The sequence below is a fragment of the Pteropus vampyrus genome, unplaced genomic scaffold, assembly GCF_000151845.1.
Source record: "Pteropus vampyrus isolate Shadow unplaced genomic scaffold, Pvam_2.0 Scaffold137, whole genome shotgun sequence".
NCBI classification, from domain to species: domain Eukaryota; kingdom Metazoa; phylum Chordata; class Mammalia; order Chiroptera; family Pteropodidae; genus Pteropus; species Pteropus vampyrus.
Genome location: NW_011888918.1, coordinates 2,924,195 through 2,946,206, shown reverse-complemented (window position 1 = coordinate 2,946,206; position 22,012 = coordinate 2,924,195). Strand labels below are relative to the sequence as shown.

General features: G+C 52.6%; 2 protein-coding genes across 2 annotated transcripts in view; one reads left to right on the top strand and one right to left on the bottom strand.

The window, feature by feature from the left end:
- CACNA2D4 (calcium voltage-gated channel auxiliary subunit alpha2delta 4) overlaps positions 1–22,012 on the bottom strand; it is a 130,294-nt gene that overhangs the window by 18,820 nt on the left and 89,462 nt on the right. The window lies entirely within an intron of this gene.
- On the top strand, positions 5,852–20,329 carry LRTM2 (leucine rich repeats and transmembrane domains 2). Its single transcript, XM_011367807.2, has 5 exons — positions 5,852–5,940; positions 13,002–13,187; positions 13,732–13,873; positions 16,407–16,997; positions 19,758–20,329. The coding sequence occupies exons 3-5, from the start codon at positions 13,807–13,809 to the stop codon at positions 20,210–20,212; spliced, it is 1,113 nt and encodes a 370-aa protein (XP_011366109.1). The 5' UTR covers positions 5,852–5,940; positions 13,002–13,187; positions 13,732–13,806; the 3' UTR covers positions 20,213–20,329.

Here is a 22,012-nt window from a genome sequence, read left to right as displayed (position 1 = left end):
ATTTCCAGCCTGATTAACAACGTAACAACCTCTCTTGTACTCAGTTTCTGCCTAGGGTCTCCCCACTCTGCCCGGAGTTATAATCAGATTTACCATTTATGCAGGTTTGCAGGTAGGTTCCAGAAATTTAGAGACTCTACCAGTCTGCAAAAACTGCTTTTTTGATGACACCACTTACAAGGGCCACCCATACCTCTTTGGTTCCCAAATAAGCATACAGCATGCAAATTGGTGCTCACATCCTAAGAGAAATTTGGGGCCAAAGAATAGAAAGAAAAGGCAGCTTATATTGAAAAGAAAAAATTTTAAAAAACTAGGCCGACTTCCTACTGCCTGGTATAATAATATTGAAAATGTGTTGAGTGCCAGGGAACTTTACATCCATGAGCTTGTTTCATCCACACAGCAGACCAGTTCTATTATTATTCAGACTTCATAGCTGAGGAAACAAAAGCTTACAGAGATTATATGGCTTGCCCAAGTCACCTGGCTCCTAAATACAGAACCAGGATTCACTGGGTCCGTCCTGAGGCTCTTAAACTCTCTACTCTTTAGGCCTGACTCAGCCCTAGAGCTCAGGAAGAAGCCGAGAGGCAAGCACTCGCCCACTCTTCAGTTCCCCTCATCTGTAGAATGGGAATGCATCTGGGTTCCTAGCCATTATGCCGTTTTTATGAAACATTCTGGTCATCCCAATGGCCATTCATTGCAGAGATTGTCCGTTACAATCATTCTGACTTCCTGAGACTCAGCTGGCTCTTCAAAAATGGACTGGAGTTCCAGTATGGCACAGAGATACAGAATTGTATCCTTTTGTGTTTTCAATATGAAATAATCCTAGAGAAATTTGATGAGATGGGGAGAGAGAGAGAGAGAGAGAAAGAAAGAGAGACAGACAGACAGACAGACAGACAGACAGACACCAGGGAAGGGATGGACTTAGAGCCTTGATTTTCAAACCTTAGCATGCATCAGAATCATCTGGAAGGTTTATTAAAACCTCATCCCCAGAGTTTCTCATTCAGTAGGTCCGGGGTGGAGCCTGGGAATTTGTACTTCTAAAGTGTCCCCAGGTGATGCTGATGCTGCTGGTCCAGGGGCCATATTTTAGGAACTACTGTTATAAAATGTCACTGTCTGATTGAACTTTCTGAGATGATGGAGCTGTTCTAGATCTGCACTGTCCCCTATAGTAGCCACTAGTCACATGTGGCTATTAGGCCCTTGACGTGTGGCTACTCTGATTGAGGACCTGAATTTTAAATTTTTTTATTTAACTTTAATTTAAATTTAAATAGCTACATAAGGCTGGTGGCCACCACATTGAATAATGCAGCATTAGAGCTTATTCCCATTTACAGATGAAGATACCAAGGCCCTGAGAGGCCTCTCCCCTCCCTTGACGTCTCAGGCAACCCTGTGGCTGGAAGTCTTGATAAGGTCCTGTGATATGGAAACATTTGAGTTCTATGGGGGCTTCTTTGTTGCTTCAAGGTCCAAGTGGCTGAAAAGACTGGCCTCAGAAAGGGGACAGGTAGACCTCCTTCTTCATGACAAAGACCAGAGACACAGACACAGCAGGAGTGATCAGCAGGTGAGGGGAGTATTGGCGCCCAGCTGTGGTTGCCAGGCCCCCTCTTGGCTCTCGCATTTCTCTCTGAGAGAGGCTGAGGTGGCCCCTCAGTCACTCCTTATTCTCCCTTTTAAGATCACCTTTGATATCCATTTTAGACAGACTTCTTTCACCTGTAGTAAAAGGTCGAATAAAAGAGGAGGGACCTATACTAAAAATTCTCAGACAGGAGTCACACTAATGCTTAGAATGATCAGCTTTCTGGGATTTAGGAAAGCTTGTTTATCCCTGTCCTTGGCCCCCGTGGTCAAATAGCTCTCAGACTATTCCTGGAGAGAGACTCTGCTTCTCTGCCAATTGCTCAGTGCCAAGTCTCATGGAATGACATTTCTGAGCTGGAAGAAATTCTGTGATTCTAACAGAGGGAGTCTTGAGAGGGTGGAGTTAATTCTTCTCTAATGAAACAGGTTTTTGAGGCTCTTGAGTAGAAATGGCAGGAGTGGGGCACACAGCGGATTCTCCCTCGCTAGGTGCCATCTCACAGCTGAGCCATGAGCTCTTCCGAGGCAAGCCCTGGGGATCCTTTGCGGTGCTTAAGACATTCCAACTACTTGCTGACATCTTCATTTGTGTCATCAATCAGCGCTTCAAACTTTACACGTTCCAAACCTAACTCTGGCTTTTCCTCCCCAAACCTGACCCTCCTTGAGGTTTCCCTTTTTGGGAGCACATTCTCTACCTAATTGTTATCATTTTCCCTCATTGCATCCAAGTTCTGCAGACCTTATTCCAAAACTTCATAAATCTCTCCACTTCTCTTCCCCTCCACAGCTACTACCATGGAAAAAACCATCATCTCTCTCACTCGGATTAATGCAATAGACCCCTAAGTGGTTTCCTTGCCCTCCATGATCCACTTTCTCCACATAGTCATGAGAGTGATCTTTCTGGAGATTGAATTACTTCACTCCCTTGCTTCAAACCTTGCAGAGTCTTCCCACTGCTCTTTGAACAAAACCTAAACTCCTTTGTATTGCTGCCTACAAGATCCTAAGGAGCTGGCCCTGCTGAGTCTCTGATTTCAACAGGAATCCCTTTCTCTCTCAAACTTGCTAAGCTAGTTCCCACTCCCGGGCACTTGCATTGGCTGTTCTCTCTTCTTGGAATGCTCTTCCCAGCACTTCCCATGGCTGGCTCCTTCTGGTCATCAGACCTCAGCCCAAATATCACCTCTTAGGCCTTTCCCAACCTTCCCAGAAAGAGCAGTTCTCCCCTTCTCCATTCATTCTCTATCTCATCACTTTATTTCCTAAGCAACATGGTTTATTTATTTTATTCTCATTTATTGTCTGTCTCATCCTATTAGAATAGGGGTTAATAGCAGGCAAGGGAGTTGAGTTCTTATCCCTAGCACCTAGAATAATACCTAGCACATAGTGGAGTGCAATGCATGTTTTTTGAGCTAAATAAATACTTGTGAATTCCACTGGGTCAGCCCCTAGACTGGGAAGCAAATTCTACAAGATCTCTCTGTCCTAGGGTTTGAGACCTTGCTGGACTCCATCCTCCCGTACACAGCCCTGTCCTCTGACAGATGCTCGACTTGAGGTCTTAGAGATTTAGCTGTGCTTGGATTCCCTTGAAGACTCAGGAGGAAATCCACTAAGAAACAGGGAATTTAGATGAGTCGCAAAGAACTTCCTCGTGTTAGGTGCTGGCTGGTATGGAATGGGGAAGGTGGTGAGATGCAAGGGAATGTCCGTAACAACAAATTGGCTGTGTTCTGCCATGCCTAATGGCCTGCACCCCTTGGCTTTAATTATTTTAAATCCTTCTGTTAAACTACTTCCTCACAACCCAAATTGTGCTTTTCCACCCCAGACACTGAGAAAGCCCCTACTCCTTTCCTGGGAGACCTGTCAGGGTGGCTAAGATTCCTGTTCCAGCCGCCTGCTCCCTCAGGTGCTATTGTCAGAGCCTCAGTGGACCTTCACCTGGGGAGCATCAGGCTGGCTGCCCTCTGCCCAGCCCCTCCAAATAATCCTACTGTGTGATATGCCTCACGGTGCTGTTCGCAGGCGGGGTCAGAACTTGTGGTGAAGAGAGAAATCCAAGCAAAGGGGCCTGGGGAATGTCAAGCGCTCAGCCTTTTGGGTGGCTTTCGCCCATCCTGCATGCGTGTCCTTGTTTTAGACCCTGCCCTTGGTCCCCAGGGACCTGCCACAACCTGACAGGGGAGAAATCAGACTCCCATTTCCGGGCGCTGGCTGGGCCTGTCCCTCTCCCTGCCTTCTTTCGCCTGCTTCTCCACAATGATCTTGTGCATTCCTCCGAAGCAGCTTTTCTGTAAGATCTCCTTGGCTGGCAGACAGCCTAACAAAGAACCTCAATAAGGCCACAGGCGGCAGACGGCTTATCAAGATGAACCTGTTTGCTCTGCATCCTGGCTGTCACCTGGGTGCTGCTTTGTCATCACAGAAGGCAAAACAAAACAGCCGTACACGCACATGCTCATGCACACCTGCACACACACAGAGACCTGATCCCTGTCAGGTGCCGTGCTCCGGAGGAGTCAGAAGCGTCATCTTCTACCCTCTAACTCTCATAGCTACTTTGCCCTTCCTCCTCCTTTGCCTGGATATCCCAGCCCAAAGACTGCGTGTAACTGGGTGGAGAGCTGCACGGTTAAGAGGGGCAGCCTTTTCTAACACGAGCTGGAGAGTCTGCAGGCACTCAGTGAGTATTAGGGCCCAGAGTGCCACTGCTGGGAGCGAGGTCCGGGATCTCTACCTCCCTCTTCTACAGGCAGGAAACTGGGGCCCTTGGCTGCCAGGCAATTAACTAGCTGCTAGCTATTTAGTGAGCAGCAGGGTCTAGATTCTGAGTCCCCTGATGCCTAGGCTTGGGCTCCTGCTTCCCTCCCATTCCTCATTCAGCACTGGGCTGGGTGAGGCAGAGGCCCCCTTCTGGAACTGCTCGCTGTGTAGGAAGCAGGCAAACCAAGCAGAGAGCTGCTGTACATTTTCTGTGATAACCACAGGGAGGCCCAAAGAAAGGCCAAATACCAGAGAAGGAGAAGATCAAGCCCATGAGCTAACCAGGGAAACTTCACAGAGGAGGTGACGTTCTGGTTGGTTTTTCAGGAGAGCATTCCAGCCTCAGGGAAGGACATGCTTTCTGGGGCTGGGAAGTGGGAAGTGTGTTTAGGGGTAGGTGGGAGCATTTTTACTTGAAGGGCAGGATGCATGTGACATCTGTGTAGGTGAGAGGCAACGGTTTCTTGGGAGGTAAAAGATGCTCCTTCCTCTTGGGAAGTAGCCCGAGCCCTCCACTGCTGTGTCATGCAGCAGAGCAGACAGAAAGACAGGTGCAGGAGTGTCCTCTCAGGGTTGTTCTGAGTCAAGGGGCTTTCTCAGCCTGCATCTAGTCCTGAAGGTGAATCTCCCAGGAAAGCAGACAAAATGGAAAAGGGACACTGGGACATGCCTGACGTATTGCCAACATGCCACACTATCTGCCATCGAGGTGCCAGGCTGGTTTTAAGAACTGCAAGGAAGGATCATTTAGGGGCTGGTGCACCGGCTGGGCTCCTCTTCTGGCTTAGCTTCCTTTGCATTTGGATCATACACTGGCCATCTCTTGGAATATCGGTTTCTCCAAAGTCTTTGTCCTGATTGGTTCGTAAAGAGGTCTCTGAGTTCTTGAATACCAGCCTTCCCTTCACATGCCTATCCCACGTAGATAACAGCAAGGAGCCCGGAGGAGCCAAGCCTGGTGAGGCAAGGGCTGCATTTGCCCGCTGTCCCTCTAAGGCTCACCCCAGGGCCCCACAAACAACCTGCCCACCAGTGCCAGCAGGTCCTGGGGCTCCCAGCCTGCTGGCCCTGGCATTTTGCTCCCCTGAGTAGCCTGGGTCTGTGGCCACTTGAGGCTCAGTGACCTTTGTGTGACTGTGTCACCCTGACTCTGTGAGGCTCAGGGCTCCTTTGGAGGGCTGTGGATAGGCAGATGGACACCCCCGCCCCATGAGCCCCTCCAATTACCCTGTCTGAAATAACTCCCCCTTTGACTGAGAGAAGGGTTCGGTGTTTCCTTCTCCACAGGCAGAATGGGAGATATTGCCCTATTTGTCTTTGAACAGGGGACAGACCCAGCTTCCCAGGGGGCCTCCCTACCCGCTGGCTCCTGCCCCTCTTCCCGTAAAGGGAAAGGTAGAGAGGGGAGAGAGGCTGAGGAGGGGCGCGGCGATGGGCGGAGAGAGCCTGCAGGAGCGTGGGGAAGGAAGATGGAGGTGCCTGGTAAAACAGCGTTCCTCCTCCCTGGAGTTGGGATCGACTAATCCACAGGCCTTTTCTTCCCACTGAAATGTGAGCATTTCAAGGGTGAGCGCTGCCCTCCCGGCCGTGAGCGCCTCTGGTGTGTGTGTGTGCCTGTGTGCGCGCGCCTTCGCCTGTGTGTGCTACTGTCGCTGTCATCACAGATGTACCCCCAGCTGTCACTCCATTGCTCCGTCTCTTTGCTCGGGCGCACACGCGTGCTCTCTCCTCCTCTCCCCTTTCTTCCTTTCTCCCATCTCTCTCTGTCCCTCCCTCTTTCCTTCTCAGTTTGTTATTGACCCAGCAGCCCCGTCCCCTTGGCAGCGGCGGCAGCAGGCATTCCTTCTCCCCCGTGCTGTGTGCTGCGTGTGAGGTCCCCGCTCCGCTCCCGGTGGATGGGAGACGCAGAGCCCACTGTGCTCTGCTTGGCAGTGTTGTGTGGATTTCTCCGGGAATCCCAGGAGGGGCTCATTGGACGGTTCAGAGCTACTTGATTTAAGGAGCTCGAGGTCAGGGCGAAAAACGGTGAGTGCTATGCGCTGGTGGGAAGGGATGGAGGGTCGGCGGGGGTGCAGGGTGGCTGGGCATGGGGACTGGGTCCTGCCTTTGCGAGGTCTCTTTGCCCTGAACAGATAGCTGCTGCCACCTTCTGCTTGGGGGCAGTTGATAGGCCTGGGGAAAGTGCTCAAGATCAGACGTCTGGACAGCCCAAAGATACAGGACACAGGGAACTTTGACCTCACTGTGTTGGGGACATGAGCTAGAATTCTGCTGGGGTGGGGGAAGCTAGGGAAGGACGGCGGGGGGGGGGGGCGGGGGGGGCGGGGAGGGCAGTGCCAGTGCCAGGTGACAGGCCTGTGTGGCATGGAAACCAGTCCCTGTGGCAGGGGGAGAGCCAGCCAGCCAAGAGCCCTATGCTATCTGCATGCCCGGCTCAGCAGACAGCCTGAGGAAATTGGGTGCTATGGGAAAAGAGGTGCTGGTGACAGGGCTGGTGCAGAGCATGGCTCAGGATAGGGGTGGTAGCCTGGAGGACTGTGCTGAGGCATGGGAGTAGATCTCAGGGTCCCGGCCTCTTTCTAGGATGCCCTCAGTGTAGGGTCGTGGCATTCGGGCAGCTGTCCTTGGACGAGGCTGCGGAGGAGCTACTCCTGGCTGGACACGGGTCCGGGTTCCTGTAACTGTAGGGGAAGCCGCCCTAGTGGAGGTGTGGCTGGGAGTGGATGAGGGAGAAGAAAGCTGCAGTTCTTCTTGGCGAGCCTGAGGCCTTGCTCCTAGTCCACAGAGGCTTAGGGGGGTTGTAGACTCGGCTGGGTGGTCTATAGCCAGGCCATGCCTACTTGACTTCTCGACCCAGTGGGGGCGTGGAAACCCTGAGCTGGAGCAGGACAGCCACTCTAGCAGCCCCAAGGCCCATTTTGACAATGCTGAGAGAGGGGGTCTCACCAGGAGTCCCACTCTCCCAGCTCAGTTCCAGTCAACTGCTTTATCTTTTCTCTGAGCTGTGCAGTCTGCATTTCTGGGGGTGATGGCAGTGAGGTTGGCACCTGGCTGTCAGGGCATGTTGGGCATCACCTCTCTGTGACTCAGATTGACAGTCTGCAGCTTAGATAACTGCATCAGCTGGGGGAGGGGGAAGCTGAGCACGTGGAGACGGCGGGCGGGGGAAGTCCAGCCTGGAGGGAAACCCACAGCCGCTTCCTGCTCTTCCCACCCCACCTCCCCGCTGGCAGTCTCTGGCACTGCCAAAGAGGGAGACCAGGAAAGCCAGCCGGGGGTGGCAGGAGAAGGAGGGAGGGTTCTTAAGCAACCGATCTGGTTTCTTTGGGGTTTGGCTGGAAGCTGTGTCTGGGGCTCGAATGAGCAAACCTTGTTCCATTTCCCAGGCACCAAAGCGGGGTGTGTGTGTGTGCGGGGCGAGGGGGAAGCTGTGTTGGGGCTGCTTTGGGCTGAGTGGGCAGTGTGAGGAGGGGGGCAGGGGAGTTGATGCAATTTTGGGGTATCTGGGGAGCTTTGGGGCAGGAAGAGGAGGAGTTCGAGCAGAGGTAGTCTCTCTTCTCTTAGGGCCTCCCTCCTTCTACCCAGCGCTCAGGCCTCCTCTGCTCCCACCAGCCCAGCCCTGAGCCCAGATCCATGGCCACAGTGACTCCGTAGCTCATTCACATGCGAGAGTGGCTCCCACGCGGAGTGACTTGGGGGGCTTTTCTGTTCCTTTTCTCAGAGGGTCTGTTTGGAATTGAGAATGTTTGACAAGGAAACCAGGTGCAGGAAGCTGGGGTGAGAACAGGGCATGCGTTTTAAAATGAACCAAGAGGGTTTGTCTGTTCCAAGCATAAAAGCCCGTGTCTGTGCCGCCTGGGCAGTGTGTATTAAGGGGAATGAAGGGCAGGGAAGAGATAGAGAATGTTTCCTGGAAGGGCCAGGCTGATGCAGCAGGTGGAGAGCTCCCCTTCCTCCCCTCTACCCCGCCGCCCCACCACCCCGTAAGGTCCCCTCCACTTAGGGCTCAGCCCTGTCATTCAGGTCCCTCTCTGCCCTCCTGGGGTGGAGAGGACGCTGTCCTTGCAGCCCCAAGACATGGCTCCAATCTCAGCCCTGCTTCTCACTAGTCTGTGGCCTTCACCTCTCTGCAGAACAAAGGATGTGCAGAGGAGACTGCAAAGGCCCTTTCTGCTTCGAGGGTCTGTGAGTCTGGTGCTGACAGGGACCCTTGTCTCGAGACAGGGACCCTTGCCTTGACCAATGGGAGATACCAGGGAGGGCACACACGACAGGACCAGCAAGCCGTCCCAGGGGTCAGAAACCCTCAGGTCAAGGTGCAGCAGGCTGTGTGGCTGGGATACTTGCCCTGGGGGGATGGATGTGTAGAAGCACCAGAGGAAGGGTGTAAGCACCCGGCCTGTGGTGGGTTTGTTGGCGTTTTCTAGCTGGTGTATGAGACCACTTCTGGGGCAGAGGCCCAGAGAGGTCAGGGCTCAGCACCATCCTAATCTGAGCGCCTGCAGAGAATGAGAGCAAGGCATTCTGCTCCTCACCTGGGGGCCGAGGTGAGGCACCCCCCCACCCCCACCAGAAGCAGATCCCACCCTCAGTCTCCAGGGGACGCCTCACCCACTCAGCTCGGCAGGAGCACGTGGAACCTTCTGCTCTTACTGCTGCCTCCTGTTCCATCACTACCTCCCCACCTCCGGCTTCTCTGCAGCTCCCAGCTCACCCTCCTCACCTCAGAACTCACCCTCCACCAGGAGGGTTTCAGAAAAGCCCCCTCCACTTCCCTGACCAGGTCTCGGCCTCCCAGGGGGGCTTTTCCCTGCTGCATCTGCGACATTTCTGGGCAGAGGGTGGCCATCGGGAGGACCCGGCTTGCATCTCAGTCCAGCAAGGCACAGTTTGCTTCTCCTTCAGGAGAAGGGGTAAGGAGACCTGTCTCCTCAGCCCCAGTGAGAGGGTGAATGAGGAAACGCCTGGAAACTGTGCTGTGCAGTACAAATGAAAGGTCGTGTCTCCTTTTTCCTGCCTTTCCTTTCTATACCAGGAACCACCATGTGTCAGCAGATCAGGAACAGAACAGACCTAGAGGACTGTAAAGGCAGCTGAGTTAGCAGCTTTGTCGCAGACCATTTGGGCCCAAAGCTGCATTCTTCTATTACCTAACCTGTGGGATTTACTTAATTTCCCCTGCCTCAGTTTACCCCATTTACAAAATGGTGTTAATAGTAATACTAACCTCAGCGAGTTGTTATGAGGACTAAGAACCCCACACACAGGTGTTTGTGGCTATGATAATGGCTTCTCCCCATACAGAGGCTTCTGGAAGGAGGTTCCAATGTCAGTACCCTGCCCAGGTCACTGCCACTCCTTGGCTGGTACCGAGACTGACCAGCATGGCCTCCTGGGAGGTGCCCCGGTCTGCTGGGAGAGAAATGATCTAGTCCGGGGCTTCTTGAACTTAAATATGCATCCAAACTGTCTGCATCTTGGTAAAATGCTGATTCTGATTCAGTTGGCCAGGGCGGGGCCCAAGATTCTGCATTTCTAAGATGTTTCTAGGTGAGCTCATGCCGCCAGTCCGTGGACCAAACTGAGTAGCAAAGGGTTGGCACACACAGCCCCGTATTTCTGGTTCTCAGGGGGTTCCCTACTTGACTGATTTTAGCTCCTCAGCCCCATCCTCCAATCCTGGTTGTCCCAGCAAAGCCCACTGAAGGAGGCCCAGGGTCCCTGCGGGGCCGCCCCTTTGCTCTCGTATCTGTCTCTGGGACTGGGACAAAAAGGTCCATGAGGACTGGCAGCAGGTCCAGCTTCCAGAGCCACAAGGCTGTGGGACTTCAAGCAGGACATTTTGTTGGCAGGACCCCCTGACTCTCTTTCCATCGCCCATTTTCTACCCTGGGTGGGGACTGCCCACCCAGATGGCGTTAATTTATTCCAGCAGCCGGCCAGCACCTGCTGAAGCAGCTGCTCTCCAAGCTTCCTAATGTAGGTCATCTCCTTCCTAATGAGGCTGGGTACTTCTGGGAGTGGGAAGGGAGTCTTTCGATTGAAGGTGTGCTGGTGGGCAGAGGGCTCAAGCCCATATCTCCCTAAGGGTCACTTCTCTGCTGCCCAAGGAGGCAGGGTCAGCTCTCCAGGGAACACAGGTCCCTCCATGGACCTGGGGGCCTTGTTTCTATCGCATTTCTCCAGAGATACCAGGGTCAACGTTGCAAGGTGCCACCTGTGTCTCTACATCTTGGCGACTTGCCTGGCTCGCTTTATATGTGACATCATTCAAGGCTGGGGATACGGCATCAGGACCTGCACTCGGGCCCACCATCTCCACTGAGTGCTGCTTACTGGTCAACTCCTTGGCTCACTTCTGCGGGGACACAGAGTCTGGGGAAGGTTGGAGGGGGTGGAATGGGAAACCTGCTTGAAAGAGGAGGCTCAGGTGGAAATAGGGCCTGGGCTCAAGTGAGGGGGGTTCTCTGCCACCTGCCTCCCTGCAGGAAACAGGATGGAGTGGGAGCAGAAGGCTGGATTGGGAACCCAGCTCTGTGTGGGTCTGAGCAGAGAACACGTCCTGGGTTAGGGACGGCCTTGTAAGGGTTTGCTTTAGATCTTACTTCTAGACTGGAGGTATCCCTGTATACCTGTCTGCTGGGGGATTTGGGGAACTTCCAGGTGTCTTACTCTGCTGCCAGAATGTTGGATCTGAGGAGGGCTGGGGGGCCGCCAGCAGGGCGTACATGTGTGCACACGTGTGTGTGTTAGCACGTGCCTAACTGCATGACTCTCTGTGGGTTTGTGTTTGCATCACGTGCTGTGTTGGGAGCTCCAAGCACATGTCTGGGAGCCTGTGTGCACCCTGCTTTGTGCACACATAAGTGTCTTCCCACAGGGGCCATGCTGGGTGACAGTCACCAGGGAGTGGATGAGCAGCCAGGCTCAGAGGCTTGCGATTCTATCCCTGACTTACTGTGTGACCTTGGGCAAGTTGGCCATTGTCTCCTTGCCTTGGGTGTCCGCTGACCTGCCTAATATAGTGTGGGTGCTGTGAGCTCTTGGTATGAAGGTTCTTGCTGGTGTAGGACATTGTTCTGGGGGTCAGAGTCTGGGGGACAGAGAGGGTGTGCACCGCTGCCTGTGATGGAGGTCAGTGAAGGCTGTGTGTGTGAGCACACCCTGCAGTGAGCATCATGATGGTCCACAGTCCTGGCGCAGGCTCGGGAATGCAGCCATGTGCTCAGGGAATAGAGAAGTATGCCCATGTGTGAGGTTTGTGGGATCGGGAAAGAGATTTCATATGGCCTGCGGCAAGCTGCTGGTGTTTCCTCACATCTATCATGGGTTCAAGTCCGAGTTGGGTGTATTCGCCTGAATTATCTTCTTAGGTAATTTGTGTACTAATATAGTTAATGCTAATTCTCCTCCCCTTAATTAGACTGATCCTCATAAATATTCCACCCATTAAGTATTACTGTCATCACTTTTAGAGCTAAGATAACCGAGGCCCAGAGAGTTTATGCTGTTTGTTTACGGTAGCACAGCTAGGGGATGACCTGACAGGGATTTGAACCCAGAGCCCTGCCTGACTGGGCGTCTGAGCCAGGTTGGTGCTGGGGCCTGGCTCTAGGAGAGCAGCTGGAGAACAACACCTGAGCTACTCTGATCATCTCTCCCACGCCTCAGCCCAGGGCCTTGGGATCCATCCAGGAAGCAGTGTGGAGACTGCTCCCCACACCCCACACCCCACATCTGAGCCCCGTTGTTGAGACGCACTCTGCCAGCCCCTGCCCGGCCTTCATAACCTGGAGCCTTCCTGATGTGGCTGGGGGCTGGGGAGGAAAGACAAGCTGAGAGCAGACAGAGCCCCTCCCCTCCTCAGCAGGCTGCCCTTGCTGGGAGCACAGCTGAAGGTCCTTTGGGGGCTGCTGTGTTCTAAGTGGGTTCTGCCACCCTCTGGGAGACAGCTGTAACCAAAGGGGTGGGGGAGAGAGGCGATGAGAGACACCGGGAGCTGCAGCAGGACCCTAAATGCCTGAGGGAAACCCCGCTTCACCCAAGATTTCAGAGCTGAATGCGCTAGTTTTCCAGCAGCTCTTTCCACCTCCTCAGCTGTCTGCTTAACTCTGCCACTGGCTCCTCAGGCTCCCAGAATTAACCAGGCCTGTGGGAGGGGAAAGAGGGGCGCTGCAACCAGGAATCACCCAGGAGTGAATCAGGCAACCAAGGAAGGTCGGACCCCGGGAGTCAGCCAGGGGCAGAAAGCTGACAGGACAGTGCCTTTGGGAGCAGGAGGGGGCTGCGCCCTCGGCAGTCTCCCCTCCCCCCATCCCATTCTCCACCTTTCCCTGTGCCAGCTGCAGTGGCGACCACCACAGTCCCCTTTCACACCCTCTGATGGGAGGCTCTGGGCTCCATCTAAGGGCCCTTGGCCATATCCAGAAGGAAATGGGAACCAGAGGAGGGCTAGTGTCCCACTTACAGGTCATTGGGTTAAGGCAGGGAAGGTCCTCGAGACCCTAGAAAGGGTGAGTCCTCTCTGGAAGAGAAACCGGCTTCTGCACCCACCGTCCTGCTCCTTCTGCTCTACGATCTCACCCTCTCCTTTGTATCCCTGTCTCCTGCAGGAGCAGCTGCTGCAGCATGAACCCCTGAGCCAGTGAGTCTATTATAGACCGGCGGGCGGAAGACAAGCACTGGGACTCACTTCTCAGGCGAAGGTGGAGGGGGAGCAGGCAGAGTCTGCAGAGGGCCTGTCTGACCCAGCGGCAGAGTCTGCGGACGGCCTGCTCTCTGCCTCCTTGGGGGTCATGGTAAGAGCTGCAGTGGGACTATGAACAGTGTGGTCTGTGGCCTCACTCTGCTTACCTAGCAGAGATGTCTCTCAGTTTCCCCACTGTGAATGGAAAAGCTCAGACACAGAGGAGGTCATATAGATCTGAAAACATCTTAGAGATCAACATCCCAGAGAGGCAACAAGAGGCAGGGGGAGGCTGAGGGCAGGGACGTGGGGAGAGTCTGGGGCAATTCTTGCATTTCACAGTCCAGAGCTCAGCACTGGGCCTCAGATGGATGGCTCCTGGGGATGTCTGAGTCTGCCCCTCCATGCTACCTCTAGTCAACCCAAGCGAGGGTGAAGGTTTCCTGGCTTCTCTGACCACTCAGTCCTCTTCTGACCCGCACCCAGGAAGTTATAGCTGAGAACAAGAGAGGGAATGACAAGGAGTGTAAAGAGACACCGGGGCCCTCTCCCTAACCCCTGGCTGGATGGGCCTCAAATGCCTGCTTGCACTCAAGTCTCTCTCTCTCTCTCTCTCTCTCTCTCTCTCTCTCTCTCTCTCTCTCTCTCTCTCTCAGGACTGACAAGTAGCACATGCCAAGGGGCTCCTCTGTCCCCAGAGGTTCAGGGCTGTGAGAGCTGAGGCATTCACCATGCTGGCACTGGGCAGTGGCCCCAAGCAGAGGACCAGGCTGGCCCTGCAGTGGAGGCAGATTTCCTGTGAGTACGGTAGGGTGGGGTAGGGGTCTGGGCAGTGGGGCAGGCTTGGCTCGCAGTGATGCATCTGGGCTGCAGGAAGGTCTGAGACAGATCTTCCCAGGAGACCCAAGGCCTGGCTTACTCTCTACTGGCATCTGTGTCAGTTAAAGAAATAGTCGCTACTGGGAGCCCTGGCAGTTAGATCAGGAGCTGGAGGCCATGACAGGTGGTTCTGTCTCCCTAAGTCGGTCTGTTCCTGAACTCAGGAAGTGCCCCCCACACCCCCAGCGGTCCTAGTGTGTGTGAGCCCTGTTGCCCTAATGGTGAGCCTCCCTCTCGTCTTGCCTGGACCATCTGCTGACTGAACCAGGAGACCTCCCTTATGCCTCCACTTTCCCAGCTCTGAAATGGAAGGAGCTAGTGGGTTCTTGGGATGTGGTGCTGGAAGGGACTTTTAGGGATCAGCTTTAACCCTTTCTTCTGCGTGTGAGAAAACAAGGCCTCTCCATTTCCCATAAGGGAATTCATCATGAAACTTACAAAATTGTCGGGGTGAAAGGAGCCCGAGAATTGGTAAAGGGACAAGGTCAGTGAGGACTGGTTTGCCCCAGGCTATGTGATAAGAGGTAAGAAACGGTCCTGAGGGACATTATTTTGTCTAACTTCTCGCCTTGCATGATCAGCCTTGTCATGCAGCTGCCCCACAACATAAACAGCCTGAATTATTCACCATGTGAGAGCGGCTGATTCCCAAGCAACTCAGATCCCCTTTCAACCTCATTCTAGAACCACTCTGCCCTTCACAACACAGGATTGTATTTTTGTCACTAGGGTTTTATGTCACTCCGAATTTCTTGGGGGTGGGGGAATAGTGGCCTCTAGTTATATGGAAATTTGGAGAGGGAAGCTGGATGAGTTGAATTTTTTCCTAAGGAAAGTAAAGTCTGAAGAATGTTGATTTTCAAATAGCATGGAGTGGGGCAGTGTGGGGCAGGCTGACCTGGCAGCAGGTGGGCTCAGAGGGGTGAGAGGGTTTGAAGTAGCAGCAGGTGCCCCTACATGGCCAGGAAGGGTCTCTGGTTGGCTCCCATGCCATGCTTGTGTTCATTTCCCCTCAAGGACAAAGAGGCTCAGGTGTCAGCCTTGCAGTGTGGCTTTCAGCTGTCATCGATCCTCCAGGCAGAGGAGGGCTACAGCCCCATCGCGTTCCTTCCAATTCTGCCCTTTGGAACACCAGACAACTAGACACCTACCAGAACAGACTCAGACCATCCCATCTGTGCACCTAGGTTGGGGTGGCTGCAGCTTCTCTGGGTGGGGTCAACTGGGTCATGGGCTTAGTCCGAATATTGCCATAATTTCTCTGGCTGGGGTCCTTCCTTTGGGCTTGGTGGGACTGACTGGATGCAGCTGAGCTATTTTGAGCGCATCCCTTTTCTCTTTCAAAGTGAGCAGGCTTCTCTGATACTCAGGAGGACAGTTAAGGGGGTTCTGCAGTCACTCTTATCAAGGGCTGTTGGCCAATAGAATGAGCTGCATGTTGCGATTGTTCTCTGAGTACTCTCCCCACCCGCACCCTGCCAGCCCTTCTGCAGGCTGGGCCCAGTGCTTGCTACTCAGAGGGTCCTGGGCAAAACATGGGACCATGAAAGGTGTGCTGCTAAGGGATCTGTCTTGCAAAAATGCTGTCCTGCAGCCCTAAGAAACATGGGCATGGATGGCTTTAGAATGAGAATAAATATAAACTAGTCTTAGTCCCCATGATTCGCAGTGGCTCAGGCCCAAGTATTCTTCAATATACAATTGGAATTCTGCATCTTATTCTCATCATTTGCACAGTGGCCTCTGGAGCGAACCCTGGGTGGGCTGGGCTCCCGCTGGTCCTCACACTAAGTTGCCAGCTCCATGTTGTATGTGGGACTCATGTAGATCTGACACACTAAGAGGTTGTAGGAGCAGTGTTGGAGTGTCCTTTTGTACACTCCTTCCATGCATGGCACATATTAGCTTAGCGAAGCTCCAGGTTGGGGGTGGGGGTGCAGAGGGGATGAAAGCATCAGTGTGGCCATTTTCTTTTGGAAAGGGAACCTTTCTCTTGGCGGTGACACTGGGAGAGGAACATGAGAGCAGTATTCTCTGACATCCTTATGTCCTTAATTTTGTCAACATCTGTGGTCAGTGGGGCCCAAGCTTCAAAGATCAACTGTGGAGGCCACATGAGTCGAGGCATCTCTGTGGACCAGCATTGCTTGTCCTCTGGACTCAGGCCTGCCATTCTGCAGGATCACACTCTAAGAGTGATTTCTTTGTTGGATGTGCTGTGAGGCAAGGAGCCCTGCTGATGCCGTGGGATGTCCATTAATACAGAAGAGCTTATCTTTTTATGTGGTCAATAAATGTTTGTGCATTGATTGTGGCTTGGATCAAAGGAGATAAAGCCAAGAGGCCATTATGATAGGAACTAGTGAGGAGGGAATCGAGGCAGGAGGCAGTAACCCCCGCCTGCCATTTTCTTTTCACCTGTCCGCCCACCCCCTATTCCCCGCCCCTCCAGGGATCACATGCTGGGTTACCCTGTATGCTGTGGAGGCCCTCTCTGCCTGCCCCTTTTCCTGTAAGTGTGACACTAGAAGCTTGGAGGTGGACTGCAGTGGCCTAGGCCTCACCATGGTGCCCCCGGATTTGCCGGCTGCCACCCGAACCCTCTTGCTCTTGAACAACAAGCTGAGTTCTCTGCCAAGCTGGGCTTTCGCCAATCTGTCCAGCCTGCAGAGATTGGACCTATCCAACAACTTCCTGGACCAGCTGCCTCGCTCCATTTTTGGGGACCTGACGAATCTGACAGAGCTGCAGCTGCGCAATAACAGCATCAGGACCCTGGACAGGGACCTGCTGCAGCACTCGCCCCTGCTCCGCCACCTGGATCTGTCCATCAATGGCCTGGCCCAGTTGCCTCCTGGCCTTTTTGACAGACTTCCAGCTCTACGCTCCCTATCACTGCGCTCCAACCGCCTGCAGAACCTGGACCGGCTGACATTTGAACCCCTAGTGAGCCTGCAGCTTCTGCAGGTTGGGGACAACCCCTGGGAGTGTGACTGTAACCTGCGTGATTTTAAGCACTGGATGGAGTGGTTCTCCTACCGAGGTGAGTACAGCCAGCCCTGCCTGGGTATGAGAAATTGGCAGGTCACCCCTAGCCCAACAGTTCCTGGAGGCTGGGCACTGACTCAGGATCGAGGTCAGGGAGACAAGAGGGTGGCCCCGGCCCTCCACCAGCCAGGCTGGAAGAGTCCCAGCCGACCTCCAAATGATCAGCGGGGCAGAAAGGCCCTGGTGCTGCTCTCCCACCTCCCCTGCTGCTCCCTTTTCTTCTCTGTGCCCCCCTCCCCACTGCCATCCCTTCTCTTCTCATGTCTTTCAGACAGACTCACTATAACTTGATCTCACTTTGGTGGGTTTCATGAGGGAACTTAAAGACACAGTATAATTTTTCTCTGTATCCCACTAGGTATGGCTCTGGGCTTCCTGAGCATGGTAGAAGGAAGAAGAAAAACCACCATTCTTCTTTTGAATATAGCAATCTCTTAAATATCCATAGTTTCAGGAGGGTGGAATATAGTTTAAATCCACAGATAAAACCAAATTTTTATTTTGATGATGATCTCAACTCTCCCAAGAACTTTTGTTCTTTTAATAAGAAGCCAAATGGTCTAGGTCTTACTTTCTTTCCATTCCTCCTTTCATTAACTAGGAAAGTTCTGTAATGACCTGTGGAATGATTAAGTGAAATGGAAAGGAAGGGCAAAGAAGTAAGCGCAGTGGCTAAAAGTGCCAGATCTAGGTTTGACTTGTGGCTCTTCTATTTACTAGCTGTGTGATCTTGAGAAAGTTGATTAACTTCTCTGTGGCAGGGCCCTCATCTGTTAAATGGGGTGAATAACAATATCTATCTCATAGAATAATTTTGAGGATTAAATAGGTAATACATGTAAAGTGTCTTAAAAGTACTCAGCATTAAATAAGTCCTTAATAAAACTTACTCATTTATTTGTTTATTTGCTAATAGTAGTCACGATATCAAATAAACTTAATAAGACACAATTTGGTGCTCAGCATGAGGTAGAAGCTTGATGAATATTTGCTGAATGAATCAATGTCAAAACTCTTTGTGAAAAGAATGCTAATGCTTTTCATCAAAGTCTCACTCCTTTCATTTCATATCCAGCCACAATCTCAATTATTTGCATGATATTCTCATGTGTTAGTTATTAAAAACCTCTTCCACACTAAAAGTGCCATAAAATGTTAGTCACTATGATAATTTCTTCCATTTTTGTGAGTGAGGAAACAATAATTAATACTTGAACAGTTCCCAGTATAGAGCTATCTTTTCGTGTACGTTATCTATTTCAATCCTCATAGCTAATTGGGTTAGCCTTCTTATTTTACAGTCAAGAAAACTAAGAACCAGGAGCAATTACATACATTAAGTAATTTGCATGAGATGACATAGCCAGGATTTACCCTCAGGTCTTTGGAGCAGGAAGACAAGGTTGCTCCCATGTCAACACCCAGCTCCTGCCTACACAAAGGTGGCCCTGGACACAGTTCACTAGATCACCCAGGCAGTCAGAGGCACAAGGGAGCTAGAGGCTGAGTGTCTTCAGACCCAGACCAATGTGTTATCCTTAGGGAACATCCTTGCCCTTTCATATAGTCAACTGGAACTAAACTCTCAGAGCAAAAGAGCATTGAGTGGGAATGTATATTTTCAGAACTCTTCAATAATAGAGTTGTTTTCAACCTTGTACTCCTTAAAAAAATCTTTAGCTGTTTTTATTGGCATCCTGAAAAAAGATTAATGTCTATTGTATGCAGCGTCTGGGCTGGGAGAAGGAACTGGCAGTGAAGAGGTAACAGGAGCAGATTCCATTCTCAGAGGGTCTATTGCCTGCATCTAGATTTCACTGGTAGCTGAAAGAGGGCCAAGATCTGATTCTGACTTCCCAAGGGGTGTCCAGGCAGCTCATTCTCCTTAGCTATCCTCTCTCTCCCCGCACTGTGTTCTGCATCTCTATCCCCCCATTATGGAGCCTGGTTTCCCCATTATCATGGTGAATGTGTGCACCCGTCACTGCCCACCCTCCCACCCTCCACCCCGTTAGCAATGGCTCCTCGCCTTTGCCCTCACTGGTCTTCAGGATTCCCCCCAAGATGCCTCTGTACTCAAGGATGCTGTGGGTGGGGTGCCAGTGAGGCCATTGTATAGCTCTAAAGAGGAAAAGGAAAACGTTCTTGCACAACGCTTTTTCTCTAAACTCCAGGTGCTCTTAGGCAACTAAAAGATCCTGCATGGAAGAGTGGTGGCTTTTGGCTTTTGTCCTTTTTGGGAGAGGGAAGAGCCCTGGGAGATAAGATACTCTGTTGAACATAGTGCCCCCGGTTTACGAATGGGTAGTAAGCAGGCAGATTTAGGGTCAAGGAGAGTAGCTGAACTGTAGTCTGGCAGGGCACTTTGCTCTCTCTTTACACTGACAACTCTTTCTGGAGCACCTCCACATGTCAGCATTGTCTGACCCCCATAGATGAGACACTTTGACTTTGGAGCTGGTAGGTGTGACAGAAATGGTTGTGTGCTTCTCTTTAAAGTGGGAACTATGACAATATCCACTGTACATGGCTTCTGCACGGATTAAATGATGTGATATATGTGCCTCACTGACCATGGTACTTGGCTCAATAGACACTAGTTTCCCTCCTCCTATCCATGTGATCCTGGGAGTGACTGCATTACTGATAGAAACCAGACCTTCTGGGTCTTCCATTTTGGGGACCTGGAGATGGGGAGAGGAAGTCCAGCTTCTGAATGCCTGGTCAGCCCTTTCTTTTTTCTCTCCTGATGCAGGGGGGCGCCTGGACCAGCTTGCCTGCACCCTACCCAAGGAGCTGAGGGGGAAGGATATGCGCATGGTCCCCATGGAGATGTTCAACTATTGCTCCCAGTTGGAGGATGAGAATAGCTCAGCTGGGCTGGATAGTCCTGGGCCACCCTGTACCAAAGCCAGCCCAGAACCGGTGAAGCCTAAGCCAGGGGCCGAGCCTGAGCCAGAGCCCAGCACGGCCTGCCCCCAGAAGCAGAGGTATCGGCCAGTGAGTGTGCGTCGGGCCATTGGCACCGTGATTATTGCTGGGGTTGTCTGTGGCATCGTCTGCATCATGATGGTGGTAGCTGCTGCCTATGGCTGCATCTATGCCTCCCTCATGGCCAAGTACCACCGGGAGCTCAAGAAGCGCCAGCCCCTCATGGGGGACCCAGAGGGTGAGCATGAAGACCAGAAGCAGATCTCCTCTGTGGCATGAGAGCCCAGCCTAGGTAGGAAGGGCAGGGAGAGTGCATGAGGATTGCTTCAGGAAGGGCTGGCACATCCTCTGTTACAGTCCCCAACTCTACTTTCCTCCCAGCCCTCCAGCAAACCAGCCACAGTGTGAACTTCTCTGTCTCCATGGAAGCCGCCACCGTTGTGCTGAAGGTTCCTGCTGATGTTCCTCTCTGGGACACCAAATCTTTGGAACGCTTGGGGGATCTCCCTGAGCTTCTGGACATGTGTGCAAGTAGAGGCTTCTGGACTGAGCATTCCCGTTGCCCTTCCTGCCCTGGGTGCGGTCACAGCTAGGTGACTCTCCCTACCTCTTGCTTGATCCCCTTCACCTGAATCTAGGGGCTGGGGAGGAATTGATACGGGGGCTAGAGTCTATTTCTGTGATTCTCTTCTAAGCCAGGAAGATATTCTTAACCACCCTTTAGTGTGAAAGTTGGGTCCAGCCTTCAAGTGCTGGTACTAATGTGCAATCCCATCAAACCTATCATCTGAACCCAGCATTTAGAAACACAATGCTGTGATTATAATATTCCCTTGGCTGAAGCCATTATGTCCCTATATCTGCTAGAGACCACACCTACTACACTGCTCCTGGATTCACTAATTCACTCTGAAGCTGATAGCATCATCAGGGAAATCTCACACGCACGCATGCACACACAGTTACACGGAGATAGAGGACATGAGGACTTAGGGAACAGAAATATGTTTCCCCCTTGGGTCTCTAGCCCTCAGACCACAGATCCTTCTGCTTTCTTACTGCAAATCTTTTCAAGTCAACGGGGGGAGAAACCCAAACTGACAACACAGGATGCCTTCGAGATCCTCTAAAGTGGGCCAAGTGGATGTGCCTGCCTGTCACCATGGTAACCCTCTCACACCTGTCCTGGGTTTTCCAGGGACAGCAGCCCAGAGACCTTGAAGCTGCAGCGTGTGTGATGGCAGCCTCCTGAGAGCCCAGCACTGCCTAAGTGCATCACCACTGCCAGGCCCTGTGGGGACATCCACCAATTCCATTCCCATAGCCTGCAGCCTAAGAATCATTACTCTGTACCTCTTACCCTTCCATCTTCAGCATCCCTGGGCCTGTGACCTCCGGTGGGGACCGGGCCATGCTCTGTGCTTGGTGGCATCTTAGGAAAGCAGGTGGCCTTCGCTGAAGCTCACTGCTTGCCAACATCTCCCAAACAGACCCAGGAGCAGGGAAAGGACTGCCTCACCCTGCTCAGAAGCTTCAGTGAAGGGGCTCCCTTTCCCAGGGTTTGGTCTGCTCAGTCTGGCTTCCCAGAGTTTTTCATTGCACCTGGACGGGAGTCCCAACCAGAGAATGGGCCAGGGGTCCTGTCTGTTCTTTCCCTGGAACCTACACCAATGGGGCAGAGTACTTGCTTGCAAGGCTGAGGCAGTGGCAGTGAGAAGAGGGCTGTGCTGGGTTTAAAGGTCACTTGGCCCCTTTGCTAGGTCTGCCCCTCCTCAGGAGTCTGATCTGGTGAGTATGAGGTCTCCCTCTGCTGGACACTGGTTTTCCCATGGTTCACTGAGGGGCAAGAGGCATCCTGGCTGGGTTCTGGTTCTAAGACAGGGGTCTCAATGGTGGACCAGAAATAGGCTGCCAGAACAAAGAGGCCCAGAGGAAGGACGGGAAAGGATGGGGCAGGCCCAGCTTACTTTGCACCCTTCTACCCTTCCACCTCATAGAGAAGGATGGTGGAAGGAAGAGTGGTGGGGGGTGGGAAGAGGGAGCCCCAGCACAGGCTGCTAAATGCCTTCCCTGAGGTGG